This window comes from Callorhinchus milii, unplaced genomic scaffold (assembly GCF_018977255.1).
Source record: "Callorhinchus milii isolate IMCB2004 unplaced genomic scaffold, IMCB_Cmil_1.0 Scaffold12, whole genome shotgun sequence".
Taxonomy (NCBI): Eukaryota; Metazoa; Chordata; class Chondrichthyes; order Chimaeriformes; family Callorhinchidae; genus Callorhinchus; species Callorhinchus milii.
Genome location: NW_024704753.1, coordinates 1,613,951 through 1,636,102, shown reverse-complemented (window position 1 = coordinate 1,636,102; position 22,152 = coordinate 1,613,951). Strand labels below are relative to the sequence as shown.

General features: G+C 37.3%; 1 protein-coding gene across 10 annotated transcripts in view; it reads left to right on the top strand.

Moving 5' to 3' along the window:
* The window catches only part of LOC103185038 (serine/threonine-protein kinase WNK2), a 57,268-nt gene that overhangs the window by 1,558 nt on the left and 33,558 nt on the right, over positions 1-22,152 (top strand). For all 10 annotated transcript variants that reach the window (XM_042339466.1, XM_042339465.1, XM_042339463.1 and 7 more), the window contains exons 2-6: positions 11,092-11,264; positions 12,478-12,698; positions 15,532-15,689; positions 20,557-20,645; positions 20,981-21,200. In XM_042339466.1, the coding sequence (XP_042195400.1) occupies positions 11,092-11,264; positions 12,478-12,698; positions 15,532-15,689; positions 20,557-20,645; positions 20,981-21,200 (861 nt within the window). The remainder of the gene's footprint in view (positions 1-11,091; positions 11,265-12,477; positions 12,699-15,531; positions 15,690-20,556; positions 20,646-20,980; positions 21,201-22,152) is intronic.

Genomic DNA, 22,152 nt, shown 5'->3' with positions numbered 1-22,152 from the left:
TTCTCGCCGCTGGTATTTTTACACGCAAAGTGTGCCCCAGGCGGCTCAGCGACGCTTACTGTGGGTATTAATTAATTGCTTCTTGATGAATTGTCCTTTCCCAACCTCTGTGGCCTGGAACAAGAATGACACGATTACTATGGTTATGGATCCCATTTTTTTTTTCATGGCAAAGGCATCATTGTACTCCCATCTCTGCAATGTTTAATTTCAGCCTGCAGTTAGTTTCTAAACAGCAGCAACAATTTACATTTATACAGCGCCTTTCACGTCAGGAGGCCAAGACGTCTCAGAATTACATGGTTGGTCCTAAACTCGGAGCACTGCAATATTAATGAGCATAATTAGGTTGTGTGAAGTGTTTTGCAGAACATCAATTTACTCGTGATGATTTAGTACCATTTATAATCCACTACTTTAGCAAGCAATACATTACCGCTCTGCTTGTTTTTCAGGTATCAGCCTGGCTCAGTTGATAGCAATCTCGCCTGTCAGGTCTTTAAACTCACAGTCTAGGCTGACGCACCAATGCAATGTTGGGAAGCTCTATTATATTGGAATTGCCGTCCTTCGGATGAGACGTTAAACCAAGGTCCCGTTTGTGTCTCTTGAGGTGGTCGTTAAGGAACCTACTTTCTGAAAAGAGATGGAAATTTCTCCCCTTGTTCTAGCTAACTGTCCCCCAGATGAAATTGGTCACTGCCTTCATGATTGTTTCTGCGACCTTGCTGCGCTTAAATTGACGGCCACGCTTACGTACAAAATGCAGGAAATTCTGTGAAGGGTTTTGAGCCGTTCTCCTGAAGTGAAAGGTGCTAAAATACAAAGATTATTATTTTTAATTAAGTTTACAGAAAATGACCTTCAGTCTATTTAGATTTAGAAATAGTCTGTAGTGAATATGAAAATAGGTAGTTTTTTTGTGATGAGATGTTTCTGATGTTATAGTAAGTTTAGAGGATGTAACTAATCTAGCGGCTAACCTAATATATTCAATACGTTGTGAATTGATTGAGCATTATTATGTTGTGGAGAGAGTGTCCTTTGCCATAAACATTAATTATTTGAAACATTTTGAGTGACAGGAATTTTTTTTTGATCAATGAACTTGAAATCAGTTGTTATCTGTGGCACATAATGGAGTTCCAGATGAATCTATAGATTCTACATTTCATAAATATTACTCATCTTAGTCTGTAGAGCTCACATTCCCAACAGTACTCAATTTTACAGTGTGAATATTAATTGGTTTTACCTGGTAGGAAAGATGCAAATTCAACTGTTTGAATGCTCACTTATCACATCATGGCCTTTGCCGTTTCTAGCATGAACTGGAGACCAACTAGACATTTGTGTCTCATGTGAATGTTTAAATTCTAAAGGGAAAGATAGAACTCTACCTTCTCAATGTGATCTGTTTGGTCTCCTTCCTGCAGCTGCTCAGAGCTGTAGAGTTTTATATAAACCATAAATGTAGGTTAAATGGGAGTTACAGTAAGAAGATGGAGCGTTGAATTTTCAACAAAAGACATTAGTACAGATGTCAAACTGGTTGGTCAGACATTTCCTGAAGAGTACAGTGCTCAGTAACTAGCTGCCGCGGTGGTGGATCTTAAAGGAAGAAGGAGTGGGGGGGGCACTAATGAGATCAGTCTCGTCCTTTTACAGTTATTTGTATCTCTTGGCCCTCTCTGTTTGCATCTTCAAAACTGTTGCTTAGTCACAACTTGAAAACTGACGTGATGTGTACACCTGCCTCCTTCATTCAAATTGCACCGCGTATAATTGCAGCACTCGCAATGCTTTTTTTGTTTCTGAGCGAATGATCAAGGTGCAGTATTGGCAAGAGCTTCTAGAAAAAGCTTTGACTGTAAACTGAAGAGGGGCTCTTTACAGTAATCATCACTTTGGAGACAGCTCGAGCTACACCAGCAACCCTTTGGTTCCTGCAGATAATGAACAGGGAGAGGGAAAGAATGGCTGTAGGTCGAGCTCACTGTTTACCAGCTAGTCAGAATTGTATAGTAATGGAAAACAATTTCTTTTAACATACCGTCTTGTAACCTATATTCCACAGAGTATCTCATTCATAATGCTATCTCGAATCATTTACAATCGGTTGTTACTTCAAATGACTCGTAGTAATTTTTTTAACAATTGTGCAGTTTAAAAAAAATTCAGCAGAAAATTACCTCCCGGAGGAAATAAAATGACACCATTCTGGACCTAATGGATATGGGCTGATGTGCAATTGTGGTTTGAATAATCAAGGGTCCGATATGCCTGTAATTTACTAGCTAATAAATTGCTCAATGTCTAGTAAAACCTATTTGCTCACAGCGATGGTTGGATTGGAAACTGAATCATTCTTGGCAGACCAATTTTGACGAACCAATATTTGCCAAGTGAAAGGACTTTATAGCTTCCAACTCTGGGGACGGAGACTGTACATGTTTCCCGGAAAGTGATCATGTCTACTAAACCTACATTTAAGATGGGTTTGATACATACAATTAGAATACATCTACTTGTATAATTTGGCAAAGTGAAGATTTTTTTCATGGTGAAATGCAACCGCAACAACTTGCATTTATATAGTGCCCTTCAGTTTGAGTAGAAAGATTGCACAAGATGCATGTGGGGAAAATTGAATACACACTGAAACTCTTCTTGATGTTTGATTTCAATTGGACAACTATTCCAATTTATTTTGTTGACTTAAGCTATTATTAATAATGTAAGCACTCTGATACGCTGCCATGTGTGGAGGGGGCTATACAAATGCAAATTGTTGTTGTAATCGAATATCAGAATTTTTTTTATGTTGATACACCCAACAATTGAAAGTGATGTGGTATCAAATTCGCTCTCAGGGTATGTTTTTTACTGTCTTAATGGCTATTTGATGAAACTTATTTGGTGAAATAATTCTAAGTATATTTTACAGTTTTTGTGTTTTTGCACAAACTACCTGAATTTTTTAGGGGGGAATTAAAAGCTGCAATACGTGAGGCACAATTAATGACCAATTAAATAAAACAATACTGGGTATTGGAATCTTACTTACTTACTTCATTGACCAGTCTATAAAAGCAGCTTTTGTCCATGGAAATGGCTTTGTCATTATCTTGAAGAACAGTTACTCTTGTTTGTCACTATCTTTTGACAAAGGGGAGCATGTGTATGTGTGCTGATCTTGTTGAGTGTATTTGTACAAAGCATTTGAAGGGAAGAAGGATAAATCTTAAATAACGCAATTGAGGACATTTGCCCACAGTTTGGCCCCAAATTTTCTGTTATTGCCGTATCTTGCATCCTTTCAAGATTAATAATTAGATGGTGGTTCTGTGTGGATGACTAGTGTATTGTGGAACATTGTCCAGGAAAACGATTTAAAACATCTTGTTTGTCCAAATGTAATGGTTTATATATTTTCCTTTTACTGATGTCTTAACAAGTTCTTTCTTGCCACCTATTCTATTTAGCCTTATCTAAGTATTGAAGGTTGTAGGTAGTAGCCAAGATATCGGATTGTGTTAAGATACTGCTTGTTGCAGACAATTGATAATTTTGTCCACCTGCATCAACAACCAACACTGTCATACTTCGAAGAATAATATTGCAGTTAGTACTTCACTTTGAAGTGTGATGAATGTTATGAACTAGTGAGTTGGAGTATCTTCACTAACGTCGGTCTTAACCAAAAATATTTTTGAGATTAATTCAGTTTCAAATTTAACAACTGATTTGCATTTGTGATGTTGGACAAACGGCAATGAAATGAACAATCAATTTTTTGGGGTTTTGGTGAAATTTGCATTAAGGAAAATGTATGAGGCTGCACACTTGAGGGATAGAGGCCGAAAGCCTTTGCTCGTCTTGTACTGAATAATGTGACTTAAAATGTGGTGTTTGGCCGCATTTGGCAATATTAAGTGTGCTGAGTAATCACTAAGGAGCATGTTGCCCTTCTGCCTTGTTGTTCTTGGTTTGGCATGGTTTTCTGTTTATTCTAGTGTATGACATGGTGCATTTGAACCTTTAGTTCAGGGATATGCTTCTGCATTTTGGATTGAAGTAGCTCGATATGTAGGTCATATAATTATTTGTAGTCTTGTCCTCATAATGTGACTTATCTGTGCTAAAGAACCCTTTATTGTTTGCAAATGTTTGCTAAACTGAGAATACTAAATACTGCACAACCCAAGAAAATGCTATTTAATTCTATATTTGTGTGTCAAGGCTTTGCATCCAAGGGTAGTCTGAACTGAATGTTCAGAAGTGCAAATCAGACTAATGAGATGCTAATAAGTATTAGAAATTCGGCATGTTTTGAATGCTCCCAATTCCTAGAAATAGAAGAATATCCAGTTGAATTAATCATCTTCAATTAAATCATTTGGGCTAAAACTGACTGTTAGTGACTAACTAAAACTGTTAGTGGTTTGGGTGTGCTACTGCATAAAAGTACAATCCTCTTGTGACTGCTGTGTGCATGCAGAGAGGCTTCTTGCATAAAAGGATGTATTGTATTATTTATCAACATGCCCAATTGCATATCCCCTTGAAAGGCAAAAACACACACACAACCAAGTCTTTTTTTGTTAAAATGCTTTCTTTGTTTTGCAAGAAGGGCTGCAAATTTATTTTTCTTTTGAATCCAAAACCTTTCTGGAGCAATGAGTATTAAGGTGTATTTGGAAAAATTGATGTGTAAGCGTATATATAAATATGAAATGAGCTTTAGGATTTCTATTTAAAGGCTTTGCGTCTGTCATATTTCACTTCATTAATGTAGATGTATATCATGCTGCTGAAACTTCATTGTTTTTGCATGACATTGTAATTATTTGTATGCATTCCTTTGGTCTGGCAAAAAACAAAACGCTTGCCCTCTGGATTATTTTAGATTGGGTGATTGAAATGATTTTGAGTAGATTTTACATTTTGCCGTGTGTTAAACTTCTAGAGTTCTAATGAAAGGTCATCAACCTGAAATGTTAACTCACTTTCCCCTCTCCATAGATGCTGCATGGCTCTCTGAATGTTCCCAGGAATTTCTGTTTTTGTTTCAGATTTCCAGTATCTGAAATATTTTGCCTTTTCTGCTGTTTCCTAGTTATTAACTCACTATCAATGCTCTAATTTGAAACCCAAAGCAAAAGTTAGTTTTCATTAATTGTAGATATTACTGTTTATGATCTGACATGATGATAAATGATTTGCTCTTTGTACAGACCTTTGGACTCTATATCTGATAAATATTGTGTGGGTGTGCAATGAAATATTTTGATACTTGATCAACTTGACCCACGTTCAAGGCAAAATTCTTGGCTGATAAACTTGGTCAATTGAGTTATTACACACAATATCCATATTCAGATGGTCAAATGCAGTTGTCCTCAAACAATCATTCAGTTAACGGTGCATTTGCACAAGCTAGTAATTCCTTTTTGTAGCATGAAACAACATTAATTTAGTTGTATTCCTCCCATATTGATTTTTATTTATCCATTAGCTGAACTGGTTCCAGCTCTGAAATGTTTCTCTCTCTCCCCCTTTATAGTGTAGATTCATGCTTTATGTGACTTTTAGAGTTTTGCACATCTTGTCTTTGCATATGCATTTGCAGTGATATTTTGCTTCGCTGTTGTCAGGCCTGCCTACTGCTGCCAACTCTGCTGTATTCATTTGCTGAGCTTCCAAACACCTGTAAAGATCTCTGCTGCAGGCACTGTTTAAACGAACACAGCCCCAAACAAGCTAATATTTGCCAAGTACAGCAAAAAATAATTTTACTTGTGTTTTGTGGCAGGTATCTTGAATCTTTTCAAGCCCTCAATGAACATACATAATAAAATGTAGATCTCCCAATTCTATCTGTTTTTAAAAATTAGGGTTTACAAACGACAGGTTAAGATGTACAGTATATGTTTCTGATGTTCAGATTTCAAGAAAGTTTTTTTTTTATCTCTGGTGTGATTGATTGCTTATCCCTGGTGACATTTGTCGTGCTGATGATTGAGTCCGGACAGGAGTCTACTGAGTATGTTGTGGTGTCATGTAACTTTGAATAATTAACTCAGTCAGCTGTGTGAAGAGTTTGAAGTCCTCCCAACATGAAAAACACTACCTATATATAAATATTATTTCTGTAATGTGCTTAATCATAGCGTTGGCTTCAGGCACGCCCACTGGCATTCTTGACTCTTAAAATAATTTGGGACTAGAATTTCTATACTTTCTTTACCTACAATCTTGGAATTTCATGTAGAAAGCCTCTCTTATTAGTTTGTTTGAAAAATCACACAAGCAGAAAAAAGATGCTGTTCTCAATCATATACTTGCCAGCACAGAGTTATCCAGGAAACGGGCGGGAACACTGCTAAGTGAGATGGTTGTGTGCGCGTGCAAACACACACATGTTGTCACCATATTTCTTGGAGGCTGTAGTCCTTTGACATGTTTGACCTTTATTGCTGATGTACTTTCTACTTATTTTTGGTTGTACAGTAGTTGTATTTATTCACACTGAGTCATCTCTGTGCTGTCCTACGCTTCAGTGCTCAGGCTGATATCAAGGCCTATAATTGATATCTTGATCCAGTTGCATCTGTTTCTGAATTGAAATCTGTCCCCGTTTGGATATCATCCCACCAAGCCTGTGACCTTAATATGCTGAAGGATTATGCGATTCAGTTAGGCATGAGCTTAGTCACTGACCCTTCTCATATTAAACATTCTTTCAGTTGTAGCCATGGACATCCTTCACTGTTAAGATGTCATTGAGTTTCTGTACTCCAGGAATTCATTGTCACGTTTTATCTCCCAAACCTGAGATTCCTCACACTATAACCCAGTGTACTTTAGCAGAAGTATTCAATTCTATTTGCTCTGCAGTGATCATGTGTGAAAGTGTCTGTTTTTTGGTCAACATGCATTATCAGACAACCCACTTAAAGACGGTAATCTTCATTCATGTCGAAGAACTGTGAATTTGTGTTGAGGATGATCGTAAATAAATGTCAATCATTGGGGCACTGTTTTTTCCTGTAATAGTTGTTGAAGAGATTGTAGTGATTCTCATACTCTTCTAATAATAAAGCCAGATGTTCACCTGAATTCTCTTTAATGCAATACAATACTCTCTTGTGTTGTCTGGGAGATTTGTAGTATTGGCTGTAAGTGGAATATATGAATTTTTAACTGCAGTAAGAGAATGCATCAAACAGCTGTTCAGATTTATTACATTACTGCACACTGGTTTCTGCCAATGCTTAATTCAATAGGGGTATGTTTTAAGTTGACCAAAAAAAAAGCTGATTTGCCTTGTCATTGGAGCCAGTTTCAGATTTCTTGTTGGATCAACACGCTAACCGATTTGCACTTCGAATGTAAAGACACTATGTAAATACAAGTTGTTTTGAGATCTTGCAGTGGTTGATGTTTAAAGACTTTAATGGGTGCAGTAATGGACTTGGATGGTAGAACGGCAGAATCAGACTCCTAAGATCATGTATGGTATAGATGAGGAAGACTACTGGGCTAATTGATCTTGTGTTCTGGAGTACCCACCCTCTTTTCCCATGACCGTATCAGATTGTTAAATTAGCTCAGCTTTCTGGTCTCAACCATCCTTCCTGAAAACTCGGGAGTTAACTCCTGTTACAGGAGCTAATTGCACTCTGAGTTAAAAACTTCCAGTGTCTTCCCTGAAATTTTCTCCACTTGTCTGCAGCTTTGGAGCATCTGAAAAGGTATTCCCGCAGTACCATTTACCATCTTAATACCTGAAAAGGAGCCCCTCTGAGATGCTTAAAGAGCTTATTCAATTATTCCCCATAGCTCATCCATTTAACATTGTGGAATATCTATTTATTTCTGTTTTGTGCAATTTATGAAGTTTAGGAATTGCTGAAGATTTCTTTTGCAAAGGCAAGCTCATCTGCCTTTGTACTGCAATCTTCTGAAGAACTGGTTTGGTAGAGCAATTACTTAATGATGCAACTTATTTCACACAGTAGCATTCTTACGTTGGTTACAGAAATGACCCTGTGTGACCGTAAGCCATTTTAGGTTTCTATTTTATTGCTTCTTGAAAATCCCTGTTGGCATAAACGAGTGACTTTGAAATCCACAGTAATTGTAACAAATCTCTCTACTGTGATGGTTCTTTGTAGAGATTTGTTGACCAATTTCAGTGAGGTTCTTGTATGGTGAACTGTATTAATATTTCATAATGGAGTCTGAGTACAAAATACCGTTTATTTTTCTCAAACCAAACTAATCCGTATGCTATTTAATCTTTTTGTTTTGTGTAATTTACAAGAAGGTTTTGTAGCATTGGCAAGAAATGTCAAGTTACTAGATTTCCCATTTCTAAGAGTAATTTGAGATTTAAAAATTAATAGGCAGATTAATATTTTACTTTCTACTCTGCTCACTTTTAAAGTGCTTGCACGGCATGGGGAAAGAATGTGTCAGAATGGATAAAAGGAGTCGGGTTTAATTTGAAATGCTTTCATATCACAATTCAACTGAAGGTTTACTTTCCAAGGGAGTATTTGGAGCATTTATTTTTAACCCCTATTTATTGTGCATTAGTCCTATCACAAGTTTTTGCTAAAGTGTAGTATCTAGTGCTGCAAAGGATACTTTTTGTGACTGAGAAACTGAACATCAATGAAATCAGTCAAAATGGTGGTAAACCTCACATGGATTCATTTCTGCTCCATAATTCGATCAAACATTTTTATTATTTAAAAAAAACTATTTGTTTCTACCAGACCAATGTTTAAAAGTTTTAATAAAAGTGCTTTTGATTTTGCTGTAGCAAGACCAAGCCAGACCTCAAAAGACTAATAAAAAGCTTGATGTTGCAAGATGTGCCCATATGAGCTTCAAAACCCTGAACATCTTTATTGATGCAGTGTTGGCTTGCATTATTTATACGCTATAGAATTGGGTTCTGCAGTACAGTGCAAAGCTTTTCAGTATATTTCTTGATGCTAAACAGAATTCCTGCATTGTGTTGGGAGCTTGCAAGAAAAAAAGGAATCTATCCAACACATGTTTTAATAGATTGCTTGAGTCTGGTTAATGTGTGTAACCAGATATAAAATACACCTTAAATATCATTAGCTTTTATTGCAATATTTTGATATAGGCAGAATGTGGGTTGTGGACATTCATAAGAGGGATCGTATGACATGATTTCCTGAAGATAAATATTTTGTATGCATGCATTTACACATCTGTGTACAATGTATTTATTTGGAGGAAATACAAATAATAATTTAAGGTATTTTAATTTAATAATAAAGGTATTTTAATTTGTTCTGCTACTGAATTTCTTCCCCTTTGCTGGAACATCATGCATGTTTCTATGTTTAATTTTTGACTTTGAAAGTACTGTAGTTTGTAGGAAAGACATTTAAGTGTCATTGCTCCCCTGTTGATTTTGCATGCGGTTGCAGTTTGAGGCTACAAGGAAGATCAATATCTTTTCCAGCCTTTCAGTGCCATAATCCTAAACCATTAGGAAGATAAAGTAGTGATGTATCCTGGCGGATGTGCTGTATTTGAAATCATTCAATTTAAATTGAAGCAGAAATCTGTGGGTGTCTTTTTAAACTACTGTATAATGTTAATGGATGTTAATGTTCATTGCGCTACAGTTGGCACACATTGGTCCATTGGCGCATGTTGGTCCACAGTGCAAGAATCAACTTGGATAAAAGTAAACACCTATGAGACACTGAGCAGCGATGCAGCCAGAGAACAAACAGATGGGCAAACCTCACCTTGAATGCCAAATCATGACTAAGTCTCCCGAGCAACGGGTAAAGGGCAGCTTGAAGTTTAGAAACCATCAGCCAGGATTAGTTCTTTAAATTCAGGGCCAATCCTCGAGTCTATTGTAGCCTCATTTGTTGGAGAGGAGTTTAGAGTACAAAAATTGCAAGAAATTTTTAACAAAATGGGTTTAACCCTATTTCAGGCTTGCTTGACGCACAATGTTCATGGTTAAAAGTATTGGTACCATCCATCTTTCCCCTCAGGAGCAAATGTTATTTTGCCTTCCAAAATCAGGGAGGAAGAAAGGAAGATTTTGTTTGCATTAGGCCAATTGTGATCAATTAGTGCATTCTGCTGTGGTGTGTAATTCTTCCTGGGAGTGCTCTGAATTTGTATCCTGTGCAATGGAAAGTAAATTGAAACCAAAGTGCCTTTGTCAGTGTGAAATGTATTCTTGTATGGCCTGAATTTCACATCCATGAGAAAAATTACACAAGTATATTAGCGCAAACCCTATTAAACCCAGCAACAATCTTATGCTTCACCTTATTGTTCAGGTAAAGTAGGTTTGTTGCTGCATTTTTTAGATTTCTTTTTTAGATGGAAGAGCAGTTCTTATTATAAAATGTGTGTTTCTCTTACCAAGCTATTTGGGCAGATAATTAAGAGGATACATGGCATTGAAAACGATTGGACCAATTAAACAATATGCCAAAGAGTGGCATGTGGGCTTTAATTCAGGTGAATGCAAGGTAGTGCATATTGGGACATGATGAAGGGTTCCATTAACTGAGGTGAAATAGGAAAAGGAATTAGTCTGGTTGTTCACTGGTAGTTTATAATCGATCTGAAGCTCAAAAAGAGCTCATTAATCCAAGGTTGCATTTTGAGGGTTTGTCTTGCGATTCGAAAGAATGTACAGTATTCTAACCTTCTATAGATTACTTGTGAGGTCGTACTTTGTTTGGAATATTGCATGTTTCATGACATAAATGCAATAGGAATGCTTCTGGGAATTTTGCCCACAAAATATACAGTGAATTCACTTCACAGTATATTCTGTGAAGTGGTTTGAGACATCTGGACGACGTGATAAGGCACAATATCAAATGCAAGTATTTTATTGATGAGGCTGAGATTAATGCAAATGGCTAAATCTAATATTTAGCATTTTTGTGAAATAGGTACAATTAACGTGCACCAATATTATTAAATGAAAACTTGGATTGTTTGTTTTTTATACCTCTCATATGATTTTTGCCCTGTCCTTATGGTGGTGTTCTTTCGTTACAGGACAGAAAACTTACGAAGGCAGAACGTCAAAGATTTCGAGAGGAAGCGGAGATGCTTAAAGGACTGCAGCACCCCAACATTGTTCGGTTTTATGACTTTTGGGAGACTACTCTGAAAGGAAAAAAATGTATTGTATTAGTTACAGAATTAATGACCTCAGGAACTTTGAAAACGTAAGTATTCTGTTTTATATTAAAAAAAAATCTGGGAGCTGGATTCTCAGAACTATTTTATTTGCAGCTGTGTTTTGGGGTGATTATGGTTGTGAAGTTTATATCCNAAAAAAATTGGAGCTAAAATTAACCTTTTCTTTCTTGCCTTTTCCCAGCTGATTATTAATCTAATACGGACCTGAAACTCAAAGATGTGCAAGCTCAATTCTAATAGAAGGGGAGGGGATAATATCAAGCTGTCTTTATTGCTAGAATTCCCAATTCTGATTAGCAATAATTTTTCTCTATCGACCTCTCGCTGAAGGGAGAAACTTTGATCACTTGCACCAACAAATTCCCTTGGTTGCGCTGTGAATGTGCAGGAAGGGAATCGATGAATAACGTTTATGTGCTTCGACCGATTTTTGGAAGGAAGTTAAGAAAAGAGGGATTTCGTTGAATGTGATGTGCTTTTGACAATGGCTCTGGGACTCTATAACTCGTGTGAAGGGCGCTATATAAAATGCATTTTCTCGTTGTTAAGAGCTACGGATTTTCTGCATTCATTGTTCTCGTTAGCTTGTTCATGAACCAACTATGGTGATCCTTATTATGAAGGGCCCTAAATCTGAAGTTATTTTGATTAAACCCAAAAAATTTTCCAGCAGCAAGATCAACTTGCATTTATACAGCATTCCACACGCAGCTTATCTCTCAACGTGTCCTTCACTAACAGGATACCCAGATGTGCCATTTTATTGTTTAAGCTTTTACAGCGCTAAGTGAAATGGAAGTTAATAACATCTAACATGCAGTTTGTTTAAAACCCAAATATAGGAGTGTATGGGGGAAAATAGAAGAAGCATAATGGAATATCATTGTCTGTGGACAGATCCAACTAAATTGTGCAGGAGTGGCTTTATCCCAAATCCATGGCTTTATTCCTTAATCCATATGGGAGAAAAGTTATTTGGTGTATATTTACAGAATTCAAATGATTGATCTGATCTTTACTGAGGGTTTTCTTTACCTGGCATTAAGAGAAAAGGGGAGCCAACTCATGCCCCTGTAAGCATGTATTTTGAAGACCTAGAAGAATGCACCTACTTGTCAAAGCTGTTGAACCTATTCCCTGATTTTACCAAGCCTTGTGAAATGTTAAATTGCTCTAATTGTCCTGAGATTGTATATCCTGCTTTTAACATAAGCTTTTATGAAATGTCTATATTTTCAGATATTTAAAACGATTTAAAGTGATGAAACCAAAAGTTATGCGAAGCTGGTGTCGACAGGTATTGAAAGGACTCCACTTTCTGCACACACGAACTCCTCCAATTATTCACCGGGATTTAAAATGCGATAATATTTTTATTACTGGACCAACTGGATCAGTCAAAATAGGAGATTTGGGCCTTGCAACTCTAAAGCGTGCCTCTTTTGCCAAAAGTGTGATAGGTAAATATCTGAAGAATTTATCCGTTTTTTGTATTCACAGTAGAGTGCTTAATTTCTGTAATCTGCACAAATACTGTTGCCATTGCCACATTTGTTTGACATCCACCTCAAACAACTCTGAAGTGTAACCCTCAAAGTAAGACATCTATTTCAATCGTGATTTCTTTGCTCCACTCTGTGTAATTCCTGACAATTAGGATAGAAATTTTATAGAGGAAAGTCTTTGACTTTATTTATTGCTTGTATAATAACACTGAGGTGGGGGGAGTTTGTCAAACAAATGGATCTGGGAATGAATATTGTTACCAGTTAACTTGATGGTATTAAAATATCCTGAATATTGCCAAAAATGAATACTAAACAAAGGTTCTGAGAACCCAGAAATTGCCCTTTCAATTCTTTGCAGTGGCTTAGTTGTACAAAGTCTTCTGTTACCCAGTTATACAAAGCCCCATTAACGTTTTACCCACTGACCTATATTGGGCAGTCTCCTTTTAATCGAAAATCCTTAATCGCGGCGTTCCTTTCACAAACACGAGGGAGGCCAGTCGCCATTAGTGAGGATCGTGATGTTTTGCGTAGCTTGCATCTTACAAGGTCAAGTGGTTTGACCACTATAGTCCCATAACTTGTGATTTCCAAATCCCAAGACAATTTCAGTAAGCAAGTATCTGTTTGCAGCTGGCTTGCTAAGTGGTGCCTGAAATCATGGGCAGGAACCCAAAAAGTGGAACTTTTTAACTCCTCTCCCAAGTGTTGACTTGTGAGTGTGGCGTTGAGGTCTGGAGTATTTTTTTTAATTAGAATGTGATGTACACTGATGGGTAGCCTGAAAGGGGATCAAAAAAAACTGAAGACTTCTTACAGTTAGGATGCTTATCACAAATAGTGAGGATGTCCAACATTCTCTATTTCGATAGCCAGTTCTTAGCCTCTAGCTCGTTCTTCACGTTCCCAACTTTGGTTGTCAGCAGTTCTTAAGGTTTACAATTCTTTAATTTGTGACCAGTTTTTAAAAACTTCAGACCTGAAGTCAGAAATGCCATCACAGTTTTGCAGGTACCTTTGGGTGTACTCTTCGGGCTTGCGGTTGAAAATGGATATCAGTAATGTATAAAGTGGAACTTTAATGCCCCATAATTGTCAAACACAAATCTAAGTTCCTTGTGGTTAATCTAGAAGAATGCCATGTTTCATTTTTTTTAGCTTTTTTTGGTCTTTTACGATCATATTCCCTAAGTGCGTGCTCTAATATCCAGTGACATTCCAGGTTGAAGCCCGAAAACACTTCAATTACGCCAAATGTCTTGTATAAGTGACCTTGGTGGGAGGACAAAGGCTTGAATGAAACACATCTGGGTTGTCAATGGGACCCTTGTTTCGTATGCTTTAATAAGAAAACAAATGTGAGTTTATTCATGATGCAGTGTCTTTGGATCGACTGAATAAATGATCAATCTAGTTCTGAAATTTAGATTGGAGCAGATCTGCCTCTCAGTGATGCCATCAAGGAGCACTGTCAAAGGCTATGGTCTGACACCATGATGGGGATCTAATCCATTTTGAACCACAACATTAGGAGAACAGTACTTTAGGCTGCAGATGTCTAGGACTAAGATTCAAAAATAGCTTCTTATTTGCTGTGGTTTCCACAAGACGTGACAGTTGACTCTAAAGATATGTGTCTGGAGTTGTGACCTGGATCCCATGTGAGATGAGGAGTAGATTGGCTGACTGCTTTGTTGAAGATCGGTTTCTTCTGCACACACAAATCTGACCTTTAACTAGACATTTCATCTTCTCCCCCAAACACTTCATAGCCTCATACGTACATAAACCCAGTGCAAAAATCAGAAGCCATCTTATCTCTATCTTCTGCTCACTTCTGGCCTCAAGATTGACTTATCTTAAAGGCTTAGCTGCCTCTTCCATTTTCCCATTTATTTTTATTCTCACTGAGTTGTAATTTTACACTGCCTTACAGCTATTTCACCTACTGTTAATTTACCCTACACCACGCTTCAGTATTTCATAATCTATTAATGACTTGACCTATCTGTTCCTGTTGATTTCCAGCATATATTGTGCTTTCAACATACGTTTTCCGTTTTATATTAAATCCGGGCACGGTGTTTGTTGCTTCCCTTGGATTTTCCAAAGCTGTTGTTTAAGAACAGTTGATATAGATAAGCCAGATAATGGCAATCATTAACTTTAAATGGTTTATGATTAGAAATAATTCTTTCATGGGTGCCAGAATTGTTTTTTTTTTTTTTGAATTGGTCTTTTCAGCTTTCTTGTGCCTGATTCTGTTGACTTTGGGCTGTACATTGATCACGGCGCCTATAGCTCACAGGTTATTGGCCTCTTGGTTGCCATTGATCTTTTGGGTATGAAGGTGTGGAGGTTGAACTTTGACAGTCCATCTCCAAATTTAAAGCGTTTGATAGTACAGTAGTACTTAATACTAGTGTTAATTTTTTTATAAATTGCATGATTGGGAGTAAAATTAGAGGAAATTATACTTTCAGTGTTGGTCAGGTAGTTAGGCCTACCAACTGACTGTACTGGTTAATATGAGTTCTTTTTGCTGCCATGTAATCTTTAATGCACTTAATGGGCTTGGAATTTAATTAGTGAAATCCACTGGTGCTATTTATTGACAAAAGTTTTCTTTTCCAAATGAGCCATTTACTGTTTTGTAAACCAGTTCTAAATAACGCTGTAACCATTATTCCATCATTGCAGTTGTTTGGAAACTGTTGTGAAATACTGTAAATAACTTGGGACATTCAATTCACATAAAAATGCTTACGTCTGCTGCTGTTTTCAGGTACCCCGGAATTTATGGCCCCAGAAATGTATGAAGAACACTATGATGAATCTGTGGATGTGTATGCGTTTGGAATGTGTATGTTAGAAATGGCTACATCTGAATATCCTTACTCCGAATGTCAGAATGCTGCCCAGATCTATCGGAAAGTAACGAGTGTAAGTGTTTATTAGCATAATGAATAGCATTTTAAAGTGGGAAGTCTATGGTTTGTGATGTAGCCAGTAGATTTATGGCTAGTTTATGAGCTCTCTTTCCCCCCCCCTCCCCCCTGGTAAGTTTAAAAGCAAATGTTGCTTTCGATTCCTCTTGTGGGTATTGACATTTACGCACATTGCTTTTGCTTTCAAATGGATTTAATTTAGATTAAAAGGGAGGAGAACCAGTTTAACAACTTGAAGAAATGTTTAGTCAGAAGTCTGAGGTGTTGTCTGCTGTTTTAATGTACAGATACAAATTATATACAGGATACAAATTATCCTAATCTGATGTGATGGTGGTGGTGTCATTTGACTAGCGGCCCAGTTCCGCATTATTGTTTTCAAAACTAGAGCTCTGAAGCTCCTTGAGAACAGTTTTGCAGCTCTTCCATTATTGGAATATCGAATGTTTTAACAAATTGTCCCATTAAGTAATTTGTTTTGGCAGTGATGGCTAGACATGGCTTGTGGAGGGACTGCTTGATGGGCCAAATACTTCTAGTTTTTTTTGTATTCTCAATCTATTAGCATTCTTGTCAGTATTTAAAGGTAGGATTTGTCAGTATGTGAATTCTTCAAGTTTTCTTAGTTTTTTTTGTATCTTAATCTAAACTTAACTGCTTTGATGCAGCCTTTATCCATCAACATGGGCTTTTCAATCTCGATCAATATTATTGTATAGATGGAGGAAGCTGCCCTGTATCCTTTGTGCAGGCATGTTTCTCATGAGAGTGAACTCTTACTGGCTGACTCCCTACTTGCACACTTCAGCATCTTGGGACTCCCCCTGGCAATTTGCCCAACTGCTTTGTTATGCTCCTATATGTGTGTGTGTGTGTGTGTAGATAGTGAGTAAAGAATGCCAGGTCAGTCATATCCTGCAATTAATAAAGCTTTGCAATGCATTTGGAACTGCATAGGGTGCAATTCCTCTCTCTTCTGTTTGTGTGAACTAGTTGCCAGTTCTTTCACAGACTCGATGACCGTCTGCATGCAATGACGCAGAATCAAATGATTAAATCTATAAGTGTTGGTGCAGGCTTTGATTTGTGAGAAGCGAATGTTGTTGGCTTGGACCCAAGCCCACATGCTTGGCTATTGCAGTTGAAGCCATTATTATGCTGTGTGTGTGTGCTGCAGGTTTGACAAGATGAATAAACTATGCCTTTTGGGAATTATTAGCTGAAATATTTAATCACAGTCTGACAGAAAACCTGTAGAGGAACACAAAAGATTCTGGTATCTCCAGCAGCATAATGAATGTAGGGAGATTTCTGCCTTCATTATTGCCTTTTTTTGGCTGGAGTGCTTGTTAGTAGAAATTGGAATTTCTCCTTTTTTTTTTGGGGAATATAATTGCTAAAGGGGTGGGGAAGACGTTCATTTGCAGTGTCAGAATTGGGGTGTGGTAAATTAGTTGTAGGACAGCATAGCTGCTTGAAATTGATCCTGACCTCCAGAGCAGCCTAACTGCACCAGTGTCAAATGTTGTCTTTCCACCGTGAAAGTGATTGACAATTTGTGCAGGTTTCTGCAGTAGATTGTAGATACTAGTGTCAGGACTCTGATGGAAATAGAGACATTGACATCCGTCTCATTAAGGCTGACTGGATTTAAACCTAAATCCCACAGGTGAAAGCACAGCAGCCTAGACACTCACTACTAGGTTGTCTAGTTTTACCTGGGTGATGGAGTTGTGATCAGAATGTACAACTGCATCAATATGTGACATTCTCCAAAAACTCATTTATCACTGGACTATTAGTATAGCTCCTCACGGAACTATTCAAGTTGACTATTCTAATTGTTAATTGCAATGATTTCAGCTATAGTTATATTTCTGATTCATCTTTACAACAAATAATAATAATAATAACTTGCGTTTATATAGCACCCTTCACGCTGGACGGCACCTTGGAGAGCTTAGCACGCATGCTTACATATATAGTGCTAGGTTGGATTTAATCAGTAAGTTGAAATTGTCTATGCCGTGGAATTTCAAGTAGCTCTGTACTTGGGGGTCATCTGATAAATTGGAAAATGGTTAGAGTGTGAGACAGAAAGGATACAAGAATCCATGACTAATAATAATCTTTGCATTTGATATAGTGTGTTATCAAGTCATCGAGCCGTCTCAAAGTGCTTCACGGAATATACTGTAAAGTGAATTGACTGTATAGTTTGTGGGTGAAACGCAGCAGCCAATTGTGCACAGCAGTGTCCCACAAACAATTGTGGATTGAAGTGACCAATTTACTAAGCTTGAGTATGGGGTATTTCTGAAGCTTTTGCTCTCTTCACTCTTTCTTCAGTCATTTTCATTCGGTGTTATTGCAAGGCAGTGCCAAGAAAGGAAGGACCTGCTCAAAGGATTTGGTTACATCTGTGATAGTTTGAGGCAAACTGTTTTCATAATACTGAATTCAGTTGTGATATACGCTCATCTGTTCAAGCAACCGACCTTTGTTAAACTCCCAGGAACAGCCTAGTTTGCACCCCAATGACCCTTACTTAGAGGCCACCCTTGCATAAAGGCCATTTTGGCCCTGTCCCCTAAGAGGTTGCTGAAGACTATAAGACTGAAATAAATACTTTGTGAGATGATATTGGCTGAATCAAATATTTTCCAACATTGTTTTTGTTATTTAAGTTTACTAATGTTATAGAATCTGATTATTTCGCACTGCACGTGCACTGCACTTTCACATGTTTTTGCTATTATAAATGTCCTGGTGCGTTGCTTTGGTTAAACAATATCTTTCAGAGAAGCCTTTTGTTTCCTTCATATCTGCTGATTTTTCATGTTCTGCCAAACAGCAGTTACATTAATCAGCTTATGCCAGGATTTTAAAGAATCCACAAAAAAAAACCTTTGTTAGAATAAAAGTACAGTACTGAAAATTCAGTTATTGGGGGACTTTGACCATTGGCTAGAAGCACCTTTGCTTCCTTTCATAGCAGGTGCTTTCCAGGTAACGTTAACTATTGTCATTGACCTTCTTTGAGCACTAGAGGTCATTCATTCCCCTTGTGGCAAAAAAAATGCATTATCTTTGGAACCATTTGGCTCTGCACTCTGGTGGAGAAGAATTAGTGCTTGTATGTTAAACTGGAATGTACTGCTCTATTTTTCCAAGACTTTTAAAGTTTTAATTAATACTTGGCCACTCACATGTTTTTTTTAGATGCAGAGATTGAGAAAAGCCTATGGTCATAACATTAGAGTGATGACTTGAAACGGACTGTGTACATTGTCTTGCTTTGAAGTTCACCCCCGACAGAGTCAAACAGGTTCACATCCTAAGTTGTGTTGATTTGGCAGTCTCCTCCCCCACCCCACCGCCCACCCGATTTGAATCAAATGCAAGTTTTTTTAACTTTTTTTTCTCTCCTTTGACCCCACCCCCCTACACAACACAAATGCGCACACCCGCACAAAAAAAGTGCACGCACGTATTCGTGTACACAGTTAGGCAACAGACTTATGGCTTGCATCTGAAGCAGATGTGTTAAGATGCAAAGATTGAAATTTCATTTGGAAACAGCTTTATATCTCATACTGGCTCTTGTGTGTTTGTTGGCAGTATGACCTTTATTTCTTCTGTTTGGCATTTTGAATATTCCTCGTTTACATTTTAACATGCTCTAGTGCCAGGATATTCCTCTGCGGGTGGCATGTGATTTCCTTACTGCCAGAGGAAAATAGTTATCGCCCCCATCACAGCTGTTTTACCCTTCTCATGGTAAGCCATGACTTTTCATTTTTCTTGATATTCAGACAAACGTGGAGAGGCCACATTTCTACCATGTTCCTGATATAATTTCTTAATAAGGGATGGAAATTTCTGTGCTTTGTGTTCCTTTATTACAACTGTAAATTTCAAAGCAAACGCCTAATTCACCTATACCATTGAAGCGATCCAGACACCAAGTAATAGTCCATTTGGGACTCGATCCAAAATTAGTTCATTCTTGCATTTGATATTGTGCCTTATTGTCGGGAGGATGTCCCAAAGCGCTTGGCAGGATTTACTGAAGTGTGGTAACAGTGTATTTTTGTCTGAAGACTGCAGTTCACTTGGATCCAGAATATAGGGCAGTGAAAATCCACTTCACCTCTTTTCTACCCACTCCGCTTACCAAACAAAATGTTAATGTGTAGTTCTCGATCTGGCTGAAAAACCTCAGGACCTCATCTACCAGGAGCATTTGTGCAGGAAAAAGGACATTGCAACAGTACTTTGTGATAATGGCAGCATTTGACTTTAAATTGCTGCATTGATGCCTGGGACATGCAGTGAGCTTTAACCAGTAGAGTGTGTTCAATAAAAATTGACCTGGGTTTGCTTATTGATTTTTTTCTTGATGTATTGATTTCCACATCCCCCTTCCCCATTGCTGCTACAGGTTAGGTATTGTATGCAGGTTTGGGGGGGGGGGGGGGGTGCTGGTTGGAGATGCTCTTTGTAGTAATTTACATGTTAGATTTTTTTTGTTGGATGTTGCTGTTTACATTCTATGGAGGTTTTAATAGATTGGAGCTTGATGAATGTCATTGTTTAGAATTTTGAAATTCCTTCTTAGTTTGCCAAGCAAGTTGAGAATTTTCTTTGTAACCCAATGAATTTTATTTAAACTGATTCGCAATTGCGTTGAATCTATTTAGCTCGCTTGATAAGTTCAGAGCTGTGAGTTTTCTTTCAAACACTGCGTGGGAGCTTTTGATGTTAAGTTGCTTTTGGCAATCACGTAATGTTTTTAACCAAACTGTATTTGGATAACTTTACTGGACCTGCACAGCTAAATAGTTTTCTTTAATTTACAGGGTGTGAAACCAGCAAGTTTTGGCAAGGTCACTGATCCGGAAATAAAAGAGATCATTGGAGAATGCATCTGCCAAAATAAAGAGGAGAGGTTTGTAACAAAATCACAAACAAATGATCCATTGTTTCCATCAAATGTCATGACTGATTACTGTATAAGATTAACAAGACATCATTAAATATATTCATTGCCCAGTTATTCAACAAGATCTTGGATTGCTGTCTAGTGTTAACTTTTAAATGTTCAAATTTATATTTTTTGATGGTTAAGTGGTTAATCACCATAAATGGCATACAAACACATCTCCAGAAATTTGTAGCTTATAAACAAACTCAGTGGACTATAGTTTAGAAAACAAATGTTTTAAAACTTCAACTTTATTGCTGTAATAGATTAAGTTGGTTAATAAACATTTAATTCCACAGATATGCTATAAAGGATTTATTAAACCATATATTCTTTGCGGAGGATACTGGGGTGAGAGTTGAACTTGCTGAAGAAGACGATGGCCAAAAATCCTCGATAGCTATGAGACTCTGTGTTGAAGATGCTAAAAAGCTGAAGGGAAAGCCCAAAGACAATGGAGCTATTGAGTTCAGCTTTGATTTGCATAAGGATCATCCTGAAGATGTTGCACAAGAAATGGTACGTAACCGATACTAACGGTTTTGTTAGTGCTCTAATTGATCACGGAATTACAATTGTAACTACAATTAAGGCATAAAATAGCATGTAATGTGTGGTTGTAAGTTTAAATATTGCTTGTCTAAATATGGTACACAGTGGAGAATGTTAATTTGAGGTGTTTATATTGCAAATGAATCTGGTGACTGGAAAAATTAATGATTATTGTAACTTAATAAATATTTTCTATTTATTGTAAATCAGTGAATTCAGTAAGCCTGAATGAATTGTTTAATGACTTTCCAGATGAACAAAATAGATATTTAACATTTCCCCAAACGTTGCTGGTTTCTGATCTTTATTGACTGACACCGCAAATTGAGAAAGTTGGAATTGCACTGCGGTTAGTCATGATGAACGGATTTGTTTTACTTATCGATGAACGTTCTGTCTTCGGGTCTATGAAAACAAAGTCAAAAATCATTGAATCTAATGAGTTTCATTGTCAACTAATATTTCAGCCAAATTATTTTGAAAGTATGGAAACGGAACACAATATTTAAAGTATTACCATTTGAAATGAGCTTCAAGGATTGGTAGATTTGCTATGTCAGGTTCTATCGTCAGGCCTACCCCACGGCCTTGCGATAGCCTCAAACCTCTGGTTAAAATGGTTTGCTCACTATACTTCCAGGACAGTAATCTGAAATATAAGGTCAGGTACCAATGAAAATGCAACAACTGAATTAAGATCAGCCACAAGAAAGTTAAACCTCTTCCAAAGGTTATCTGACAAAATTTGCTGTCTCTGGCGTTGAACCATCTTAGTTTAGCTTTAGATTACGATAGTTTCACTAATGGGAAATTTTGTTCTCGATCCAGATTGATTTCTGTGCAATTTATCCTCTTCCGTTCACTTGGCCACAAACAGTAGCTTCATGTCAGCAAATTTTAGATTAAGTATTCTCCAACT